At 47.0% G+C, this 23,516-nt stretch overlaps 1 protein-coding gene across 3 annotated transcripts in view; it reads right to left on the reverse strand.

Moving 5' to 3' along the window:
• LOC135204146 (molybdopterin synthase catalytic subunit-like) overlaps positions 1–23,516 on the reverse strand; it is a 129,113-nt gene that overhangs the window by 50,074 nt on the left and 55,523 nt on the right. For all 3 annotated transcript variants that reach the window (XM_064234167.1, XM_064234165.1, XM_064234166.1), the window contains one exon: positions 18,856–18,987. In XM_064234167.1, coding sequence (XP_064090237.1) covers positions 18,856–18,975 — 120 coding nt within the window. In that variant the 5' untranslated portion in view covers positions 18,976–18,987. The remainder of the gene's footprint in view (positions 1–18,855; positions 18,988–23,516) is intronic.

Here is a 23,516-nt window from a genome sequence, read left to right on the forward strand (position 1 = left end):
ATAGAGGACTGCGTCAACATCGAAAACAGAGCACTGGGGCAATATCTGAAAACCAGTGAAGACGAGTGGCTAAAGAGTGCATGGGAAGAAGGACTAATAAAAGTAGACGAAGACCCAGAAATATACAGAGACAGGAGAAAGACAGAAAGAACAGAGGACTGGCACAACAAACCAATGCACGGACAATACATGAGACAGACTAAAGAACTAGCCAGCGATGACAATTGGCAATGGCTACAGAGGGGAGAGCTAAAGAAGGAAACTGAAGGAATGATAACAGCGGCACAAGATCAGGCCCTAAGAACCAGATATGTTCAAAGTATGATAGACGGAAATAACATCTCTCCCATATGTAGGAAGTGCAATACGAAAAATGAAACCATAAACCACATAGCAAGTGAATGCCCGGCACTTGCACAGAACCAGTACAAAAAGAGGCATGATTCAGTGGCAAAAGCCCTCCACTGGAGCCTGTGCAAGAAACATCAGCTACCTTGCAGTAATAAGTGGTACGAGCACCAACCTGAGGGAGTGATAGAAAACGATCAGGCAAAGATCCTCTGGGACTATGGTTATCAGAACGGATAGGGTGATACGTGTGCAGACGACCGGTACGTGACGTTGATTGACAAAGTCAAGAAGAAAGTATCACTCATTGATGTCGCAATACCATGGGACACCAGATTTGTTTGAAGAAAGAGGAGGGAAAAAATGGATAAGTATCAAGATCTGAAAATAGAAATAAGAAGGATATGGGATATGCCAGTGGAAATCGTACCCATAATCATAGGAGCACTAGGCACGATCCCAAGATCCTGAAAAGGAATCTGGAAAAACTAGAGGCTGAAGTAGCTCCGGGCCTCATGCAGAAGAGTGTGATCCTAGAAACGGCACACATAGTAAGAAAAGTGATGGACTCCTAAGGAGGCAGGATGCAACCCGGAACCCCACACTATAAATACCACCCAGTGGAATTGGAGGACTGTGATAGAGCAAAAAAAAATAAATAAATAAATAAATAAATAAAAAAAATAATAATAATAATAATAATAATGAAAACTGCTATTTCAATACCATTCAGCTTATATATTATCTTCCTATTGTTTCTTTTACAGCAGCATTCTTCACATCAACAGGTACATGACATGACAAATTTTCTAAGACAATTTGTATTTTTCTTAGCTACAAACCCTCGGTCTTAACAATAGGATAATTTCTAGTGCCTAGCTGGATCTGGTTAAAACACAGATGAAAGCAAGGAATCTTGTGATATCTGGCAACTCATGCATAAATCGGGTGAAGAGTGGTCAAAGACCACGCACCTACGCCACCGCATCAGTCTTTCCCAAATCAGGATGTCTTAGCAAACAGAGGGGCAGCTAGAGGTGGCAGTGTAATGTTAAGACCTCATGTTTGTAGCTATGAAAAACACAAATAGTCTTAAAAAATTTGTCATTTGTTCATGTGCGAACATACCTTCGGTCTTAACAATAGGTTAGACTCATATTTGGAGGGAAGTACAAGATCCCCTAAACCAGCTGGGACCTACCCACCAGTCCAGCTCCAGAAGATATGACTTCTGGAGAGGGACTGAAGCCCGTTGAGAAGCTAGATAAATTGATATCTAACCACTCAGACCCTGAGTGACATACAATGATACAGGCAGTCCCCGGGTTACGACGGTTCCGGCTTACGACGTTCCGAGGTTACGACGCTTTTTCTAAAATATTCAATGGAAAAATCCGTCCTGGGTTACGACGCTTGTTCCGAGGTTACAACGCTGACGCTTCCGACGCTCCGAGTTAACGACGCTTTTAAAAAACGCATACTATGATAAAAATCCTTTATAGTTTAGCACAGTATATTAATAAAAATAAGTTTCTGGTTAGATTACAACAAAAATTTTGAGGTTATGATGATTTTCGACACTTTTTATGTCGTATTTTTCGATGTTTTTTTAGTGACGCCTCATATGCGGAACTAGTTTTCCGAGCGAATGAATACATACTAGCTTGCGGTGCACAAAATTACATATAACAGTCCAAAAGCGCAAATAATGAAAAAATCATTGCTTGTTTCCAGTAATAATAACAAAACTAAGTTACTGGTTAGATTACAACGCAAATTCCAAGTATCCAAAGAGAGACATTATCCAGTAATTTGATCAGAGAGAGAGGAGAGAGAGAGAGAGAGAGAGAGAGAGAGACGAGCAGATGAGAGAGAGAGACGAGAGAGAGATAGAGAGAGGAGAGCGAGAGAGGCGTCTTCCGACGCTCCGAGTTAAGGACAGAGAAGTGTTCGTTTCATTAAACGGCTTCTGACTCATGCCAGTAAATGTTTTGTTGATACTAATAATATAAGCCTATTTAAAGATACGTTTACTTTAATTAGTCTATATGATACGTAAATAGTAATCAACTGTTCTTGTAGCCCTCAAGATTTGGCGAAATCGAAGTATCCAAAGAGACATATTATCCAGTAACTGGAACCTTGACATACGAATTTAATTTGTTCCGTTACCATCATCGTATATCAAAACAGTTGTATCTCAAAGCATTTTTTCCCATTAAAAATAATGTAATATGTATTAATCCGTTCTAGCGCTATGAAACCACACCTAAAAACAGCTAAATTACATATAATATACACAATTTATACACAAATAAACGAGTAATAACACACATAATGATAAAATAACGTAGCAATGTGATAAATCAAACAAAAACTTCTTTCAGTTTTCTTCTGACGATTGACGATTAATTGAATTTGTGGGTTTCTTTTTCAATGTGATAAATGATAATAAATGTTAATAAAATCAATAAAAAAAAAAAAAAAAAAAAAAAAAAAAAAAAAAAAAAAGGAGAGGAATTTTACTTACCACAACGAAAGATGACGTGAGGCCAGCAGGGGGAGGAGGTAGGGAAGGGTGGCAGGGAACGATTTGTTCTCTTTTTATTTACGTACGTACACTAATAACTACGTAAATAAACACAATGAAATAAAATTGCTAAACTAATTTTTATTTTTTTTTAATAATCAGTTCGTAGTTTAGAAATAATGGTGATGCCTTTGGAAGGTTTTTATAGCTTCCTTCTGCTTGATGATCGTGGATATTGTAGAAGGATTTCGACCATACTCGTTTGCCAAATCGACGATACGAAAGCCACGTTCATGCTTTGCTATAATTTCATGTTTTGCTTCCATCGAAATCATTTTCTTGGGTTTTTTCTTATCACCTGCTTTGTCTTTAGCTTTGAGACCCATGGTTAATAATAAAATAGACAAAATAACACGAAAAATAGGCGCAAATACAACGAACTAAACAACGACGTGTTAACATGTAGCACCAACAAACAAACAGACTGAACGCCATTTATCGGTCGCCTATACAACTAACACTCGTCGCAAAATCGTATCTCAAATATTTCGTTTTATATCAAAGCTTATATTTTCGCAAATTTTCTGTTGTATCTCAAAACATTCGTATATTAGGGCAATCGTATGTCAAGGTTCCAGTGTAATTTGATCAGAGAAAGAGAGAGAGAGAGAGAGAGAGACACCTTGGCAACAATGGTCTCGGAGATTGACATAACGTTTATTTTCTGAACAGATAGGACCGAGAAGTGTTCGTTTCATTAAACGGCCTCTGACTCATGGCAGGATATGTTTTGTTGATACTAATATATAAGCCTATTTAAAGATACGTTTACTTTAATTAGTCTATATGATACGTAAATAGTAATCAGCTGTTCTTGTAGCTCTCAAGATTTGGCAAAATCACTCCAGGTTGTACATAAAACTTCAAGAATGTAGTGTCACCAGAGGATTACAATAGTGTTTACTTTCAAGAATCAGCATTCTTTTATGAAAATAACTCCAGGTTGTACATAAAACTACAGGAAACAACATGTAGTGTAAAAACCAAAGATTACACGTAAGGTTTTTTATAACTTTTTATTAGTTTAAGACATATTTCCAAGCGTCGTTCCGGCTTACGACGATTTTCGGCTTACGGCGCGTCTCAAGAACGGAACCCCCATCGTAACCCGGGGACTGCCTGTATATGGGAGAATCATTGTATAGGGAACCAAAGAGAAACTTAGACTATCCAATAGCAAACCAATACACCAAGGTTTGTACTACTCCCAACTCCTTGCCAAGGAGTGGAGCATATGCTACCGAACAGAGGGTTTGAGATTCGTATATTAAGCAACCACATTATCAGTATGACTACCTTACTCACCTGTATCAGGCCAGTCCAGCGAATGACATGTCAATTCCTTAACCCGTCTGAAGGAGGAAGGAAAGGTAAAAGAGAAAGGAGACCAGCCAACTCACTCATTCCCTCGTCCACACAATCATCTTAGGTAAGATACAAAAGTGCCCTGTTAAGGGCAACTAAGAGTTACACAATCTGTTGGGCAGCCACCACAGGACCCAGGGAAAACGTGTCTGTAGGTCTGTGGGCCACATCCTTAAGATAGAAAGAGGTGAATGTGGACTGGCGTAACCACGCACCAGCACTCAGTACTCTGTGTACAGCCAAGTTCTTTTTGAAAGCCAGAGAGGGGACCAGTTCCCCTAACATAATGTGCTATAGCCTGCACAGACATGGTGGTGGAATCATCAAGAGCCAAGTAAGCCTGTCTGATGGCTTTCCGTATCCAAAAAGAGATAGTACTCTTAGACACCTCTTTCTTCGTACGGCCTGAGCTAACAAAAAGTCTGCTGCAGCCTGGTCTAAAGTGCCGAGTCCTTTTAGGATAGCAACACACGGCCCGGACAGGGCACAACAAAAGTTCCTGAGCATCACCACCAACAAAGTCATTCAGTGATGGAATGGGAAACAAAGTGAACCTGTCATCGTGCACAGAGGGATTTTAGGTCTTGGCCATGAAATAAGGAACAAATTCAAAGGACACCGACCCCAACCCCTGGTGTGCTTCATATCATAGCTCAAACTGTGGAGCTCTCCTACCCTCTTGGATGATGCCAAGGCCAGAAGGAAAACTGTCTTGTGCGTCAAGTTCCTGTCACATGAGTGATGCAAGGGCTCATATGGACTCTTAGTGAAACTCTTGAGAACCAAGGAAACATCCCACGTCGGAGGCTTGAGCTCCCTAGGAGAACTCGACTGCTCAAACCCCTTAACTAGCAAGGAAAGTTCCCACGATGAGATGTCGATACCTTTAAGGAGTAACACCAAACTCAGGGCCACCCTGTAGCCTCTAATGGCAGAAACGAACAAATGTTTCTCGTCCCTGAGGAAGGTTAAAAACTCTGCTATTTGCTGAGTAGAGGTTGCGAGTGGAGAAAAATGATATTGTCATGTTACAATAAAGTTTTATACATACTTACCTGACAGATATATACTTAGCTATAGACTTCGTCGTCTCCGACAGAATTTCAAATTTCGCGGCACACGCTACAGGTAGGTCAGGTGATCTACCGCCCTGCCCTGGGTGGCAGGACTAGGAACCATCCCCGTTTTCTAATCAGAATTCTTCTCTTCCACCTGTCTCCTGCGGGGAGGCTGGGTGGGCTATTAATCGTATATATCTGTCAGGTAAGTATGTATAAAACTTTATTGTAACATGACAATATCATTTTTATACATTCAACTTCCCTGCCAGATATATACTTAGCTGATTAGCACCCATTGGTGGTGGGTAAGAGACAGCTAACTACTGAAATAGACAGGTAAACAACATATGTTGTAAGTATTTATAAACCTTGGTTCCTACCTTATTAGGCTGAAGACTTCGCGGCTACTGCCTTGGAGTCTGCTTAGCCTCAAGAGCCTCAGCGAGATAATGATCTATGGCTAAGAGTTCTTGTGGGTCTGCCAATGGGGTCTTATCCACTTACTCGGCAGAGCCTAAAGGCCTTTGTCATTGGGTGCTATTCCACTAACATGACAATACACCTTGTTCAAGGAGCACAAAACCGATCCGATCACCTGATCCTAACATCCATGTTAGTTCTAAGATTGTAGGAGTTATCCCCGAACTCCTCACAAACAACCAAAAACTCGAAACATAATTACACTTTCATAACAAAATATACAAAAAAAAATTTTGTACTCCCCTACTAGTCATACATACCCTTGATCCCCTACCAGCAATGACACTCTGCTCCCGTGCGACAGTAGTGAGCTTGCTACTAGAAAACCAAGACATATCTGACCAGAGGGTTTATGTACGATAAAACACAAAATTAAGGATCAGTCTTTGCTCCAAGACCCAGCACTGTATCTGCTGATACAAAAGGACCTAGCGAGAAGCACTTCTCATAGGTCACTCTCACGTCCTTCAGATAATGAGATGCAAACACTGAATTGCACCTCCAATATGTAGTCTCAATGATATTCTTCAGAGACATATTCTTTTGGAACGCCAAAGACGTTGCTACTGCTCTTACTTCATGCGTCTTGACCTTTAGAAGACCGAAGGATTCCTCCGAGCAGTTCTTGTGAGCGTCCGTAATAACGCTTCTCACAAAGAAAGCCAAGGCGTTCTTGGACATGAGTCGTTTGGGGTTCTTCACTGCACACCAAAGACCTTGTTGACAAGCTCCCATCTGCCTCTTCCTCTCTAAATAGTATTTAAGAGCTCTCACTGGACAGAGAGATCTCTCTATCTCTCTGCCTACCAGGTTAGATAGGCCTTTACCTCAAAACTTCTGGGCCAAGGCTTTGATGGGTTTTCGTTCTTTTGCCAGAAACATTGTCTGGAAAGAACAGATGGCAGCATCTCCTTTGAACCCCACCGTGGAATCCAGAGCGTGTAATTCGCTCGTCCTCTTGGCTGTAGCGAGAGCCACCAGGAACAAGCATTTCCTAGTGACGTCGCGGAAGGACGCCAGATGTAAAGGTTCGAATTTATCCGATGAGAGGAATTTCAGGACCACGTCTAGATTCCAACTAGGTGTTCTAGGAGTAGCTGCTTTCGAAGTCTCAAAAGATCTAATTAGATCGTGTAGATCTTTGTCGTTAGCAATGTCCAGGCCTCGATTCCTGAATACTGAAGATAGCATGCTTCGGTATCCTCTTATTGTCGAGACAGATAGGTGTGATTCCTCTCTCAGAAAGAGGAGGAAATCGGCAATATTCACTATAGAGGTACTGGAGGAGGACAGCTTCTGACCCTTACACCACCTCCTAAAGACTTCCCACTTCGACTGGATACTACTTCTCGTCGAAGCTCTGCGGGCTCTAGCGATAGAGCCCGCAGCCTTGCTAGAAAAGCCTCTCGCTCTGACAAGTCTTTCGATAGTCGAAAGGCAGTCAGAGCGAGACCTGGGAGGTTGTGATGAAACCTCTCGAAGTGGGGTTGTCTGAGTAGATCGTGTCTGTTTGGAAGCGATCTGGGGAAGTCCACTATCCACTCCAGTACCTCCGTGAACCATTCCTGGGCTGGCCAAAATGGGGCTATGAGTATCAACTTCGTGCTCTTCGAAGCTACGAACTTCCTGAGTACTTCCCCCAGGATTTTGAACGGGGGAAAGGCGTAAGCGTCCACACCCGACCAATCCATGAGAAACGCGTCTATTGCGAAGGCTCTCGGATCTTCTACTAGAGAGCAAAAGGTCTCTATTCTTTTGGAGAGGAACGTCGCAAACAGGTCTATGTGAGGTCTCCCCCACAGGGACCAAAGACTTCGACACACTTCTTCGTGAAGAGTCCATTCTGTGGGAAGGACCTGGTTTCTCCTGCTCAGTCTGTCCGCTCTCACATTCTTGATCCCTTGAACAAACCTTGTGAGGAGAGTTATGCCTCTTTCTTCCGTCCAGGTTAACAGGTGTCTTGTCAACTGATAGAGGGAGAAAGAGTGCGTGCCTCCTTGCTTGCGTATGTAAGCCAGAGCCGTGGTGTTGTCTGAGTTTATCTGTATCACCCCGTCTCTGACTATCTGTTCGAAGAACTTTAAGGCTAGGTGTATGGCCACAAGTTCCTTGCAATTGATGTGCCAGGACACCTGTTCCTTTGTCCAGGTGCCTGACACCTCCCTTGCTCCCAGCGTCGCTCCCCATCCCGACTCCGAAGCGTCGGTAAACAACACTTGGTCTGGGTTCTGCAGGGCAAGCGATACGCCTTCGTTCTTTTGAAGCTGAGGGATCCACCACTTCATATGATCTTTTACTTCTTGTGGAAGTTGGAAGAGTCCGAGAGTTGACCCGTCTTCCAACTCCCACACCTCTTTGAGGAAAAACTGAAGAGGGCGGAGGTGAAGTCTCCCTAGCGAGAAGAACTTTTCCAATGAGGACAGGGTCCCTAAAAGGCTCAGGTAATCCCTCGCTGAGCTGTTCTTTCTTTCTAAGAAGCTCGAGATTCTCGACAAACCTCGAGCGATTCTTTCTCGCGAAGGATATACCCGAAAACCCCGAGAATCCATCTGAATCCCCAGATAGACCAAGTTCTGGCTGGGGATCAGTTGTGACTTCTCGAGGTTGACGAGCAACCCTAGCGAATCTATCATGTTCCTTGTTACTTCTAAGTCCTCCAAGCACTGACTCTTCGACTTGGCCCTGATCAGCCAGTCGTCCAAGTAGAGGGAGATGTTTATCCCTCTAGGTGAAGCCATCTTGCTACATTCGCCATCAGGTTGGTGAATACTTGTGGGGCTGTAGACAGTCCGAAGCACAGAGCCCTGAACTGAAAGATCTTGTCTCCTATCACAAAGCGAAGATATTTCTTTGACAAATGGTGAATGGGAACGTGGAAATAGGCGTCTTGCAGGTCCAGACAGACCATCCAATCTCCTGGGCGAAGCGCCGACATTACAGAGGCGGACGTTTCCATACGAAACTTCTTTTTCTGTACGAAGCGATTCAGAGCGCTTACGTCCAGAACTGGCCTCCACCCCCCGCCCCCGATGCCTTTGGTACTAGAAAAAGGCGATTGTAAATCCCGGGGGGGGAGTGTGGATCCTGCACAAGTTCGATGGCCTCTTTTTCCCACATTTGCTCCACCATTTGAAGGAGAGTCTTTCGCATTAACGGGTCTCTGTACCTCGCTGACAGTTCCCGAGGCGTAGATGTTAGGGGCGGGCTGTCGTCGAAGGGGATTACATATCCCTTCTTCAGGACCGACACTGACCAAAGGTCGGCTCCCCTTTGTGCCCATACTCCTGCAAAGTTCAGGAGTCTGGCGCCCACTGGTGCTTGGAGGAGCAACAAGTCACTTCGATTTCTTGAAGGGCCTAAATGAAGACCTTCCTCTCTTTTCAGAGCTCTTCTTTCTGGCAGGGGGACGAGCCGCTGCACCTCCACGAAAGGGCTGCTGAGTAGGACGAGATTCCTTCTTAACCGTCGCCACTACCGGTCGTCCTTTCTTGGACGTTTGCGTAAGTAGGTCTTGTGTCGCCTTCTCAGTTAGTGAGCGAGATATATCCTTGACTAACTGAGAAGGAAACAGATGATCTGATAGAGGGGCGAACAGTAAGGCAGTCCTCTGGCTCGGAGAAACCCCTTTCGATAAAAGGGAACCATACACTGATCTCTTTTTCAGGAGACCAGCACCAAAAAGTGAAGCCACTTCACCCGAACCGTCCTGTACTGCCTTGTCCATGCAGGACAGGACGCTATGGAGAATTTCTGGGTTCTTCAGAAACTCCGGATCCTTAGATTTGTTGGCCAGAACTCCGAGTGACCAATCCAGAAAATTGAACACCTCTAAAGTGACAAAAAGTCCCTTTAGAAAGTGGTTCAACTCTGAAGTGCTCCACGTCGCTCTGACCGATCCTAAGGAGTGACGTCTAGAGGCCTCCACTAAACTTGAAAAGTCGGCATCTGCAGAGGCGGGTAAAGAAAGACCCATAGTCTCTCCTGTCCCATACCAAATACCTCTCTTCCCGTGCAATCTGGAAGGAGGCATGCAGAATACCGTCTTTCCTAACTCCTTCTTCTTGTCCATCCAAGAATCTAAAGAATGGAGTGCCTTCTTCATTGATATCGCCGGCTTCATTTTCAAGAAGGCCGACGATTTAGCCGTAGCTGAGCTCGAAAAGAGCGAACGAGGAGAAGGAGGAGCCGCAGGACTAAGAGAATCTCCAAACTCTTGTAGTAGTAATGAGGCCAAGACTTTGTAACTAGAAAGTCCCTCATTAGCAGGAGGTTCGTCGTCAGACAACTCGTCTAACCCTCGATCAGACGAAGGAGAAAGTTCACGTTTTGAGGGAGAGTCCTTCCAAGACCTCCTATGTTCTGAAGGAGAGGAGCTCCTATTTGGCGAAGAGTCATAACCTCCAGGAACGAGTCCCCGACTCTTGACCTGGCTCTTGACTCTTGCCTCCTGACTCCTGCCTCCTGCGCCTCCTGATCCTCCTGCATCCTGACTCCTGACTCTGCCTCCTGACTCCGGACTCCTGCCTCCTGACTCGGACTCCTGACTCTATCCTGCCTCCTGACTCCTGCCTCCTGGCTCCTGGCTCCTGCTCTGCTCCTCCGCCTCCTGACCTCTTGTCTCCTGGCTCTTGCCTCCTGGCTCTTGCCTCCTGGCTCTTGCCTCTTGCCTGGATGCCTCCACACTCTTGGCTCTGGGCTCCTGCCTCCTGGTTGACTCCTCACTCCTGGCTCTTGGCTCCTGCCTCCTGGGTGACTCCTCACTCCTGGCCGGTGCCAGACGTCTGATTGTTTTCATCCAGGTTCGTACCGGAAACCTCACTCGGGTAGGAGTATCGATCCTGGAGGTAGATAACTCCATACGTCTGGAGGATCTTTTAATAGGAAGGGAAGTGTCTTTCCTTCTAGGAGGCTCCTTTGACAGGACTCCTACAAACGACGAAATCTGTTCCTGCATCGCCATCATGAACCTCTTAGTAGCCTCCTCTTTATCCTCTTCGGGAGGAGGGGAAGGAGGAGGGGAGGAGTCCATAGCCTCCACCTCCTGCCTCCTTCTCACTCTGGTTGGAAGAATGGCTCTTCTTGCCTTCTTCACTCCCGATGGAGACTCCTCAGGAAGTTTTCAGGGCTCGAGTCAATAGTCGGCGCCCTCCAACTCCTCTTGAGAGGCCGAGATCGATCGGAATCTCTCCAATCACGTCTCGGTGATGAAGATCCCGACGACGAGAAACACTCACGTAGGACGCTTTTTACAATAGCGGTCCTTGGCAGTCTGGGGTGTCACAGAAACCGCCGAAGGGACACCTGATCGGTGGGGATTCTCCACAACCTCCTTTCGGCTTTCGACATTCCTTCTCCTCTGGGCATGTGAGCTTGGAAGAGGTCTAGACCTAGGAGCGTTGCTGAGCCGACCAGATGCCCCTCCACTACACTGGGGACACTCATACACTGTCCACTGACAAATCACTAGCCTTACCTTGTTATGGCAGCCATTTTGTTTTCCATCACTTTGAAGGCTGCTTTTAGATCTGCAAGTTCTTTCGCTGGATCTACAGGTTCTGCAATAGGAGAAGGGGCTGCAATGGAAGGGGAGAAGTAGCAATACTTACCCTTGGGGAAGATCCCAAGCTTGGAATTAGTTCAGATCTAGAACTACTTAAACTTCTATGAGAAGCCTTCCTCACTCTTTCTCTTTCTAAACTTTTTTAAATAATTAGTTAGATTCTTCCATTCGTTCTCACTCAAGTTCTCACATTCTTACAAGTATTAGTAAAAGAACATTCATACTCCCTGCACTGCTTCATACCGTGTGAGGGTCTACCGAAGCTTTCGGCAACCTCACCTTACAGCCTACATTCACACAACGTCTCACAACCATACCAGAGTCAGACATATTTAAAGAAAAATCCAAAATCAAGTCCACAAAACAGTCCACAAAAGCGTATGCCAATCCAACAATCCAGATACGTCACCAAAAGTCGGTCAAGAAGATCAATTGCCGGTGAAAAAAGAAAAACCAATCGAGAGGAACCAACAACAATGTTGATGGTCCGGGCGACAGAAGAATTCTGATTAGAAAACGGGGATGGTTCCTAGTCCTGCCACCCAGGGCAGGGCGGTAGATCACCTGACCTACCTGTAGCGTGTGCCGCGAAATTTGAAATTCTGTCGGAGACGACGGAGTCTATAGCTAAGTATATATCTGGCAGGGAAGTTGAATGTATAAAAATCCCGTTTACGACACCAATCACAGTAGATCGCCCATTTGCCTTGGTAAACCACGGAGGTCGACTTTCTGAGACTGCTGGACATATGTCCTGCTGTTCTCTGAGAAAAGCCTCTCGCTCGGAAGAGATATTTGATAGCCTCCAACCGTAAGAGACAGGGATTGTACTGACTGGTGGAACCTTTCCTCATGCAGCTGACATAGGAGATGCCACCAAGGGGGAATTTCCCTCGGAACCTCTGACAACAACGACAGCAGATCTGGGAACCATTCTGCCTGAGGCCACAGAGGGACTACCAAAGTCATCCTGGGACCCTGTGAACTCATTAGCCTGTTCAGAACTTGACGGATCAAACAAAATGGAGGGAAGGCATACACCTCCAGGTTGTCCCAGGATGTTGGAATGCGTCCTCTGCTAACACTAAAGGATCTGGGACCAATGAACAGAACATCTCCAGCTTCCTGTTGAAGCGAGTCACAAAAAGGTCCAGTATGGGTCTCCCCCAAACCTGGAAGAGCTTGTCTGCTACCACTTGAGAAGGGACCACTCTGTACCTAGGATCTGATCCCGACAACTGAGTTTGTCTGCGACCACACTCCGTTTGCCTGGGATATACCTGGCTGAGAGCTCTACCGAATTGCTGACCACCCACTGGTGAACCTCGATGGTCAAGGGATGAAGTTGACGAGAAACCAGGTCTCCCTGCTTGTTCACATAGGCTACCACCTTGGTGTTGTCCGACATAAGAACGACAGAATGACCTTCTACCTTCTCCTGAAACTCCTTAATTAAGACCCAGGAAGGCTGCCTTCAACTCCAAGACGAGACATTGATATGTTGCTGTTTGTCCTCCAAACTCCAAATGCCTGAAGCAATGAGGCCACCTAAATGAGCCCCCCAACCTGCATGGGAGGTGTCTGAGAACAGAAGGAAGTCTGATGAAAGAGAACACAGAGGGACACCCTTCAAAAGATTCCGGCGTCCAACCACCAATGAAGGTCCTCTCTCACTTCCAGAAACAGAGGAACCTTTAACAGGGGTGAGTCTCCTGCTGAAGACCAGAATTCTCCCAGTCACTGCAGAGACCAAAAATGCAGATGGCCATGAGACCAGCTTCTCCAGGGAAGACAACACTCCCAGAAGAAGCTGCCACTGATGAGCTGACTGATGTGGTTCTGGCAGGAACTCGCGTGCCACCACTCGCAACTTCTCCAATCTCTGATCCGACGGAAAAACTCTTGCAACTGTTGTATCGATGACCATGCCCAGGTTGAGAATCCTTTGACTGGGTACGAGGTTCGACTTTTCCTGGTTCACTACAATGCCCTGTTCCAGACAGAACTGAAGTAGACGATCCCTGTCCTGCAGCAGCTTTTCCCTGGAAACTGCCAAGACCAACCAATTGTCGAGGTACCTCACCAAACAGATCCCCTGAGCATGGGTCCAACTTGACACAAGAGAGAAGACCCTTGTAAACACTTGAGGGGCTGTTGTCAGCCTGAAGCATAGGACTTTGAACTCGAAGACCTTGTCCCCAAGAGAGAAGTGAAGGAACTTCCAGGACATCGGATGAATAGGGATTTGGAAGTATGCGTCCCTTAAGTCTATCGACAGCATGAAGTTGCCTTCCCTCACGATTGCCAACACCGAACGCAGAGTCTCCATCTTGAACCGAGTCTTCCTGATGAAGTGAATCAAGGTGGATAAGTCCATCACAGGTTTCCATCCTCCCGACGCCTTGGGCACCAAGAAGATGCGACTGTAAAACCCCGGAGACGGACGCACTCTATGTACAGCCAACTTCTTTTTGAAAGCCAGAGAGGGACCAATACCCCTAACGTCATGTGCTCTATCCTGCACAGACATGGTGGTGGAATCATCAAGTCAAGTATGCCTGTCTGATGGCTTCCCATATCCAAAAAGAGATAGTATTCTTAGACACCTCTTTCTTCGTACGGCCTGTGCTACCATAAAGTCTGCAGCAGCCTGGCTAAGGTGCCGAGTCCTTTTAAGATAGCAACACACGGCCCGGACAGGGCACAACAAAAGCTCTTGAGCATCACCACCCACAAAGTCATTCAGTGATGGAATAGAAAACGAAGTGAACCTGTCATCATGCACAGAGGGATTTTGGGTCTTGGCCACGAATTCTGGGACAAATTCAAAGGACACAGACCCCTAACCCCTGGTGTGCTTCACATCACAGCTTAGACCCTGGAGCTCTCCTACCCTCTTGGAAGATGCCAAGGCCAGAAGGAAAACGGTCTTGAGCATCAAGTTCCTGCCAGATAAGTGACACAATGGCTCATATGGACTCTTAATGAAGCTCTTGAGAACCAGGGAAACATCCCACATCGGAGGCTTGAGCTCTCTAGGAGAACTCGACTGCTCAAACCCCTTAACTAGCAAGGAAAGTTCCCTTCCCTCACGGCTGCCAACACTGAACGTGGGGTCTCCATCTTGAACCGTGTCTTTCTGATGAAGTGATTCAGGGTGGATAAGTCGACCACAGGTCTCCATCCTCCCAACATCTTGGGCACCAAGATGATGTGACTGGAAAACCCCGGAGACAGACGCATCACTTCCTCTATCGCATCCTTGTCCAGCATCTTCTGCACTTCCTCCCAAAGAGCCAAGAACTTCAGAGAATCTGAAGGATATGCCTGCCTGAGCTGCAGCTTGTCCGACAGAGGAGGAGAGAAGTCGAATGGAAGTAGGTACCCCACCTGAAGGGACATCTACCAACCACTTCTCCGCCCCATAACTCTGCCACTTGGCCCAATGGCCCACCAGGCATCCCCCTACCCATGGTGCAGGAGGGAGAGGCGCCTAACCTACCAACGGTCTCCTTTACCTCTGCCCCTTGGGCCCCTTCTTGGCTTAAAGGAACGAGAGTGAAAGAGACGTTGGTCCTCTGACCTAGGCTGTGTCAAACGGGAAGGCCCTGCTGAAATTTAACTCCTTGACGGCCTACCAAGCGACGATCTTCTTGACTGCTGCTGGACAGGGGGAGGAGGAGGAGCCAGACGTATCCAAGGACGAGACTCCGACTTAAGGCACGGCCTGGTGCACCAGTCTGTCCTTGGTGTCAGCCCAGCGCCGGTCATTCGCATTTTCCAGCTCAGTCCGAGGAAACAAAAATTGGGACTCCAACGGACTCCAACAGATCCCCATTTCTCAATGCCAGCAAGGACTCTGTGTCAACTGATCTCTCCATCCTAGATAAAGCCACGTCTCTTCTAATCAGGTTAGCCCATAAATCAACACTGAGGTGAGCCGTATATGAAAACGCCTTGCCTCCGGACTGCATCAGACTTGCAAGCGAGGATGCACTCACCAACCCTTCTGGGGACCTGTCAGAAGCTATCTTGGCAACGACCATAGACCAGAAGTCCAGCCAAGAAACCATCTGCAACATGGAGGCTGCCATAGATTCCAACGCTGAGGCATCCTGTGGAGACAGGGACAGAGCCACCGACCTCACCTGCTCCAAAGTCAATCCCGACTTCAGGCGAATGACGTCCGGGTTAAGATGGCGCGACATCAAAAACACAGAGTTCATAGCATAGTACTTCCTATGTCCCATGAGAGGTGGGGGTAGTCGCTTGGCAGAGCCCTAAGAGCGAAATGAACCATCCCGTTCTGAAACAGAGGCGTTAACCTTATGCAAGACCGATTGGACGTGCCCTGACAAGGAAAGCTAAAGATGATTTGGAATCTTGTGCAGCTCCACCAAGGCTTCCAAGCAAGAAGGAGTGTAAGACGACCGAGCCTGAGTCCTACTTTCCAAATTGTTGAACCCACAATTGAGATCGACAACTTCTGAAAAGGAAGACAAAAACTCTTGCGTGTCTCCCTCCTCCTGCTCGGGCAACAGAGACCGACGATGAGAAGGATGTGTAGGCTCCTCCAAGGTACCTTCCTCATTAAAATTAACGGAAGGATCAGCAGCTAAACAGCCAAAATACCAACAAACCTGTCTGGGCTGGGTCCACACGCTGGCTCCCGCGACGAACCCACTACAACACTAGGAACATCACTACACACTCCTCCAACAGATGACTCTATAACATGTCCGTGAATGGTCACAGGCGTGGCAGACCTACGAACATGAGTTGGAGAGGAATCCTGAACACTCGAGATCGAAGGAGAATCCCCCAGAGTCAAACTCCTGGAAGCACCAGGGAGAGGGGCAGGCAAACACTCCTGCTGCACCAACTCAGCGCTCACCACCTTAGACCTCTTGACAGGCGCCTTGAGATCCTTACGGCGATGAATAGGCCCTGGAGAAGTAGGAGTGCTTGCATCATGTGCACGGACAGAGGTTGCAACACGCTCGTGATGTGCACGGACAGGGGAGGTTGCAATACGCTCGTGATTCAATGCAGAGGACAAAGCACCTACTGCAGATTGCACAAGGGAAGATACACTAACACTCTCCGAAACACCAACACACTCAAGAATACGGCCGCATTGTTCCTCCCTTGTAGGCGAAGAAAGAGCAAAGTCCTTAGCCTTCCAACGCTTCATACGCCAACGCTTCATACGCCAACGCAGCGTAGAGGGGGGAAGAAGGAGAGGAAGACAGCACTGGTTCCTTACGCAATCTCTTAGCAGGAGGTGAGGACGATGCAACACGTTTCCTTCCAGTCCTCCCAGCCGACAAGGCAGTCAACTTATCATCCAAAACACAGTCCAACCTCTTAAGCACAGCCTGGCATATAGCCTCAGATGGATCAGCAAGAGAAGGCTTCGATGACATGGAAGGGAGATGCAGCGAACTGAGCGGCAGAGATGATGTCACAGCTGAGAGAGGCAGTGCAGAGGAGACAACTGGGAGTGACGTCACAAGTGGTGATGACATCACGCCTTCCCCTCAGTCTGAAGGGGAAGTATACACCACTGGCGGAGGAATACAAAACAACTGATCCCGTGACATCATTAACGGGGCTGACGCCATGGCTTCCCTATGACTTGAAGAAGCGACAAGTCACTAGCGGAGCAATACTAGATGGCTGACCTCGGCTACCCACAAAGACGAGGCCAGGAGGAGGGGGGAGGGCCTGGCCAGCCTGAGGAGGCGGGTAGCGAGCCTCCATAAGTGTGCTAGCAACCCCTCTAAGGACGGGGACCCCCTAGCCCGAGCATCTTCCAAATCGCCGCCATCTTGGACGCCTCCGACTCTGGAATAAATGAGAATGGTGAAAAAGCCTCCCCCTTCCCAGGAATCAAATTAACTCCCAAAGAAGAAAGGGCGACATTACAAAAATCAGCCTGAGGGCCTCCCGATACTTCCAACAACGAATCAATGGAAGAAAAAGAAGGAGACACAGGCACAACGCTACTATGGGGTATGAGTACTGCAGGAGACGAAGCATCGGAAAGAGGCAAAAAACCTTCCCATGAAGGAAGAGTCGAAACCCTCCGATACTCTCTCTGCTCTTTAGGCCACGTGCGGCATTCCGTGCAAGGATTTGTTATAGTACAAAAATTAGAGCGGCACCTGCTACACGTGATGTGGGGATCAGTCGCCGCTGAAGCCAAAAAATGAGAACACAGAACACCTAGAATTCCAGGGCACACGCGTTGATGAGGCCGAGAAGGAGCAGAAGCAGCCATAATAACAGCCACACACACACACAAAACACAAACGAAACGGGCAATGAACCAGGTAAAGGCTGAGAGAGGTCAACCACGACTCTCGCCCAGGCGGTTAAGAGAAAGACTGACACTGTGGCGTAAATGCATGGTGTTTGACCACTCTTCACCCGATTTACGCATGCATTGCCAGATATCACAAGATTCCTTGCTTTCATCTGCGTTTTAACCGGATCCAGCTGGGCGCTAGAAATTATCCTATTGTTAAGACTGAAGGTTTGTTCGCATATGAACAAATAACCATTTAACCAAGGACATAGAAACATGTACGTACTGCTGTCATTGTTTGTTTATTAATAATTCTTACAGTTACACATATAAATAGGCAGTCACCCACAGAACCTAAATGCCACTAAAACAACAACTAGTATTTACATTAACCCTGCCCTTAGAGAGTTTCCTTCAAATTAATAAGAATGATAAACAGCAACTATTTACATTAACCCTGCACTTAGAGAGATTTCATCCAACTATATGTGATAAGAATTATAAAACTCGGTGTTTGATTTTAATCACAAAGAAATAAAAAATGTGATGATTATACAAACAGTTACAGCTATGAAGGAAAATTGAAACACCAGAGATGCTAAGTACTTTCATCTTATTACCAAGACATGGTCACAGCAACTAAGGATACATAGAAGAAAGGGGCAATATAAAGGTGGGTACAAATCTGTTGACCATTCTGTGAACTCCCAACCTTTTGTATTCCCTTATGGATTGTACCCACCATTTATATTGGCCCTTGGTTCTGTATACCTTTAGTTGCTGTGACCATGTCTTGGTAATAAGACAAACTTTGTTCATAAAACTAAATGTACAGTATATCCAAATATTTATCTGTGCAACAACTGTTAAAAGATTATAAACCTCCACATCAAACTTGCTGCCACTGAGCTAAGGACCACCGTCTCTTACCAGTGACCCACATAAAAGTAAAGGCAGAATGGTCGTACCTTGGACTGAGCTTTGGAACATTATGTAATATCCTCAGGGTGGAGGTATTATTAAATTTCTAAGCTTATTCAAAAGATCCCTAAAACTACCATTAGTATACATTTTTTCAACCTAATAACACACACAAACATATACACTACTAATTACATGTGATACTTGCCATAACACCTACCTCAAAAGTATCTCGTGTAGTTCCAACAAATAAGCTGATAGCACCACAAGATGAATCGGTGACTAATTTTGTAATTTCATCAACAGAAAGGCCTTCATCAGTAATCTTGATGTAATCCATGTTTCCACTAACCTGCAGTAAACCAGTAAAGCAAGGAGTTTTTAAATTTCATATAGTAATGCACAAACATTTTGTGCACCGAGTACAGGTATGAAAAATAATGTGGTAATACTCCCCTATATGTTATGAATTAAGCACAATACTGAATCACTTCTACATTTAAACTGCTGCAGAAAAGTAACTGATATCATAGTACTCTGCTTCGAAATACGTAGAGAATTCTCACGTTTATACTTAAGTTGATCAATTATGAGAAATATTGAAAATAAGATTACTTAAGGTTTACAAGCTGTACAGTACACTAGTACTATCAGTAAAATCACAATTTTTTAAAGTAAATGGTATTTTTCCTAACTATACAAACCTGAGGTCCTTTACATAAGGAATTACTATTCAGCACCAGCTGGACCAGTCGTAAGATTTACTAACAAGGTAGTTCAGCAGTAACTGCTTGTCCGATGGTCGGGAGTCCCGCCCAACTGGAGGTAAACATACCACTCTGCTTTAGGCCCACAAACAGAGTGAGGGGTGGAATGAGGTGGGACTATATGTAAAGGACCTCAGGTTTGTATAGTTAGGAAAAATACAATTTACTCTCAAAAATCACAATTTTTGAAGTAAATTGTATTTTGAAGTAAATTGTATTTTTCCTAACTATACAAACCTGAGGTCCTTTACATAAGGATTTACTATTCAGCGCCAGCTGGACCGGTCGCAAGATTTACTAACAAGGTAGTTCGGCAGTAACTGCTTGTCCGATGGTCAGGAGTCCTGCCCCACTGGAGGTAACATACCACTTTGCTTTAGGCCCAGGAACAGAGTGGGGGGTGGCATGAGGTGGGACTATATATAAAGGACCTCAGGTTTGTATAGTTAGGAAAAATACAATTTACTTCAAAAATTGTGATTTGTTCCAACACGTCGTACAAACCATCGGTCCTTTACATAAGGAAGACTCACTTATTGGTGGGAGGAATCTGAGTATTGTGAACAGACTGGTGTTCGCCCAACCTGGGTTCCCTCCCTGGTCGTAAGAGCAAAGGGGGAACCTAGCCTCTGTCCAACTATAATCGGAGTGTGCACTGCAAGATCAGTGGTCAGACCTCTGGACCAATTCATAAGAGGGAGGCAAGCATACCTCTTATGAATAGCAAGCAAGAACTAAAGTCCTAAGTAAGAAGCCAAATATAAAGTATTGGGTTTGTTTCTTACTGGTGTCCGCTTCCCCCATTGCTAGGGAAGGGACGGATCAACGATTCTATCCCTGATGAAAGGGATAGAATGGAGCTCAGTTACGTAGCTTACCTGCATCGTTGTCCTGTCCAGCGTTGTGATGACCGCTACCCTCTGCCCACAGGGATAGGGAAGAAAAGAGGAGGAAGCGGACCCAGTCACACTCATTCACTCTCCATTCGTGCGATATCACAAGGACGAGATGAGATGCTACCTTGTCTTGTAAAGGAGCTGGGTAAGCTACACAACATGCTGAGCAGCCACCACGGGTCCCAAGGAAAATGTGTCCAAGGACCTATGGGCAATATCCCGAAGGTAGAAGGAGGTGAAGGTGGTCTGGTTGGACCACACCCCTGCCTTCAGCACTTGTGCAACGGACAAGTTCTTGTGAAATGTAAGGGTTGGACCAATGCCTCTAACTTCATAGGCTCTCAAATGAAAGGCACTGGTGTCGGCACCCCTCTGTGTCGTACTTTCCTGATTACCTCAAGAAGCCAGAAAGAAACAGTGCTCTTGGGCACTTCTTTCTTGGTCACCCCGGTGCTAACGCGGCGTCGACACTCAGGCCAGAGGTGTCAAGTTTTCTTCAGATAGCGCCATAGCACCCTCACAGGACAAAGCAGCATCTCTTCCGTACCATTACCAGTGAAGTCCTTTAGGGAAGGGATCATGAAGGACTTGAACATGGCGTCAGGGACCAAAAGGTTCTGAGTCTTCACTACGAAATCTGGGACGAAATCGAGCGTAACCGATCCCCATCCCCTCAAGTGCTTAACATCAAAGGAAAGAGCATGAAGTTCTACTCTCTTTGCCGATGCCAGGGCCAGCAGAAAGATGGTCGAGGGTCAGATCCCTGTCTGTCGATTCCCGGAGAGGCTCGTAGGGTCTATGAGTCAAGCTCCTCAAGACAAGAGTCACATCCCACCATGGGGGCCTGAGTTCCCTGGGTGGGCAAGACCTCTCGAAGCTCCTCATTAGGAGGGATATTTCCATGGAGGAGGAAATATCAACTCCTCGCAGCTTAAGGGCTAGGGCCAGGGCGGCTCTGTATCCTTTGACTGCAGAGACAGAGAGGAGCTTCTCTCGGCAAAGAAATATGAGGAAATCCGCTACCTGCTGACGAGTGGCTCTGAGCACCAACACAGAAGACAGACCACTTTCCCTGGTATACTGCTGCAGAGGACTGTCTGAGGTATCCAGCCATCTCTGTCGCTGCTCGGCGAGAAAAGCCTCTCACTCACAAGAGATGGTGGATAACCGCCAGCCGTGAAGACACAGGGAATGTACTGCCTGGTGGTACAGTTCTACATGCGGCTAACACAGCAGGTTGTGCCATGGGGGAATCTCTTGCAGTGCCTCCGAGAGAAGAACCAGCAGGTCCGGATACCAAATGGTGGGTACACTAGAATCATGTGAAGACTGGTGGTGACCAGCACTCTGCTGATCAACTAACGAACCAGGCAGAACGGGGGGAAAGGCGTAGACTACGAGATTGTCCAATGGGTGTTGGAACGCGTCCTCTACAGTTGCGCATGGGTCCAGGACAACTGAGAAGAAAACCTTAAGTTTTCTGTTGTGCCGGGTGGCAAACAGATCCACTACTGGATGCCCCCACAGGTCGAAGAGCCTTTCTGCCACGTCTGGGTGAAGAGACCATTTTGTCCCAATCACCTGATTCTGGTGGCTGAGCTTGTCTGCCACTACATTCCTCTTGCCTGGAATTTATCTGGCTGACAGCTCTACTGAGTGAGCTATGGCCCACTTGTGCACCTGCAACGTCACCTGGTGCAACGGGAGGGACACTAGGCCCGTTTGTTGATGTATGCCACTACCGTGGTGTTGTCGCTCATCAGTACCACTGAGTGTCCCATCAGTCGTTCCCAGAACTCTTGGAGCGCGAGAAACGCAGCCTTGAGTTCCAGGAAGTTGAAGTGAATGTGCCTGTTGCGATGGTTCCACAACTCTTCCAGTGTGTGCCCCAACCCTCGGTTGATGCGTCTAAGAACAGAAGCATCTCCGGAGGGGGAGTGCGCAGGGGCACTCCTATTAAGAGGTTCCTGTCGTCTAGCCACCAGGCCAGGTCCTCCCTTACTTCCTCCATGAGAGGAACCAGGAAGGATTGTGGATCCCGTGCCTGTGACCAGCACTCCTTTAGTCTCCGTTGAAAAGGCCACAGGTGAAGACGCCCGTGAGGGACTAACTTCTCTAGTGACGACAGGTGACTGATCACAACTTGCCACTGCTGAGCTGACTGTTCCGGTCGTGACAGGAACCGTCTGGCTGTCTCCCTGAACCTGCTGACCAGCGAGTCCGCGGGGAGGACTCGTGCGGCTACCGTATCAATTAGCATGCCCAGGTACTTTATCCTCTGCTTGGGTTCGAGATCTGACTTCTCGACATTTACCACGATCCCTAGATCGTGGCATAAGTCAAGGAGTCATCTCTGTCCTGTAGCAACTGCGAGCGGGAGCTTGCCAGGTCCAGCCAATCGTCGAGAAACCTCATCAGACGTATCCTGACCGAATTCGCCCAAGCCGACACCAGAGTGAACACTCGCATGAACACCTGTGGGGTGGTTGAGAGACCGAAACAAAGTGCCCTGAATTGGTACACCGTCCTGTCGAGGATAAAGTGGAGATACTTCCTGGAGGACTGTTGGGTGGGTATTTGATAATACGCATCCTTCAGGTCCACCGAAAGCAGGAAATCGTTCTCCCTAATGGAGTCGAGCACTGAGCGTGCCGTTTCCATCATGAACCGAGTCTGGCGAATGAAACGGTTCAAGGGAGAGAGATCTATCACCAGTCTCCAGGCCCCCCGTAGACTTCTCCACCAGGAAAAGTCGGCTGTAGAAACCCGGTGACTAATCTCCACAGCTCCTTTGCTCAGCATGGTCTTTACTTCTTGTGTCAGTGCTACGTCCCTGGCAGAACCGGGGACGTACATCTGAAGGTGTACCGGGTCTGAGGTGAGGGGTGGCCTCGACTCCAAGGGCAGTAGGTATCCTTCCCGAAGGACATCCACTACCCAAGTCTCGGCTCCGTAGCGCTGCCAAGTTGCCCAATGGCTCGCCAGGCAAACCCCCTCCTTCTGGCAGCAGTTGAGGGGGAATGCTGTCCCTAGCATTTCCCTCTCTTCCCCTTGCGCTTAGCCCCTTCTCACAAGAAAAGGAAGCTTGAGAGGAGGGCTGATGCTCACTTCTCAAAGCGAAAGAGGAAGGCTGGGTTTTTCCTCGCGCTACCCTTGTCGGTGCTGATGTCTTGGGTGCGGAGGAAGCGCTAGCTAAGCTCCGAGGCTTAGCCGCAGTT

This window comes from Macrobrachium nipponense, chromosome 44 (assembly GCF_015104395.2).
Source record: "Macrobrachium nipponense isolate FS-2020 chromosome 44, ASM1510439v2, whole genome shotgun sequence".
NCBI lineage: Eukaryota > Metazoa > Arthropoda > Malacostraca > Decapoda > Palaemonidae > Macrobrachium > Macrobrachium nipponense.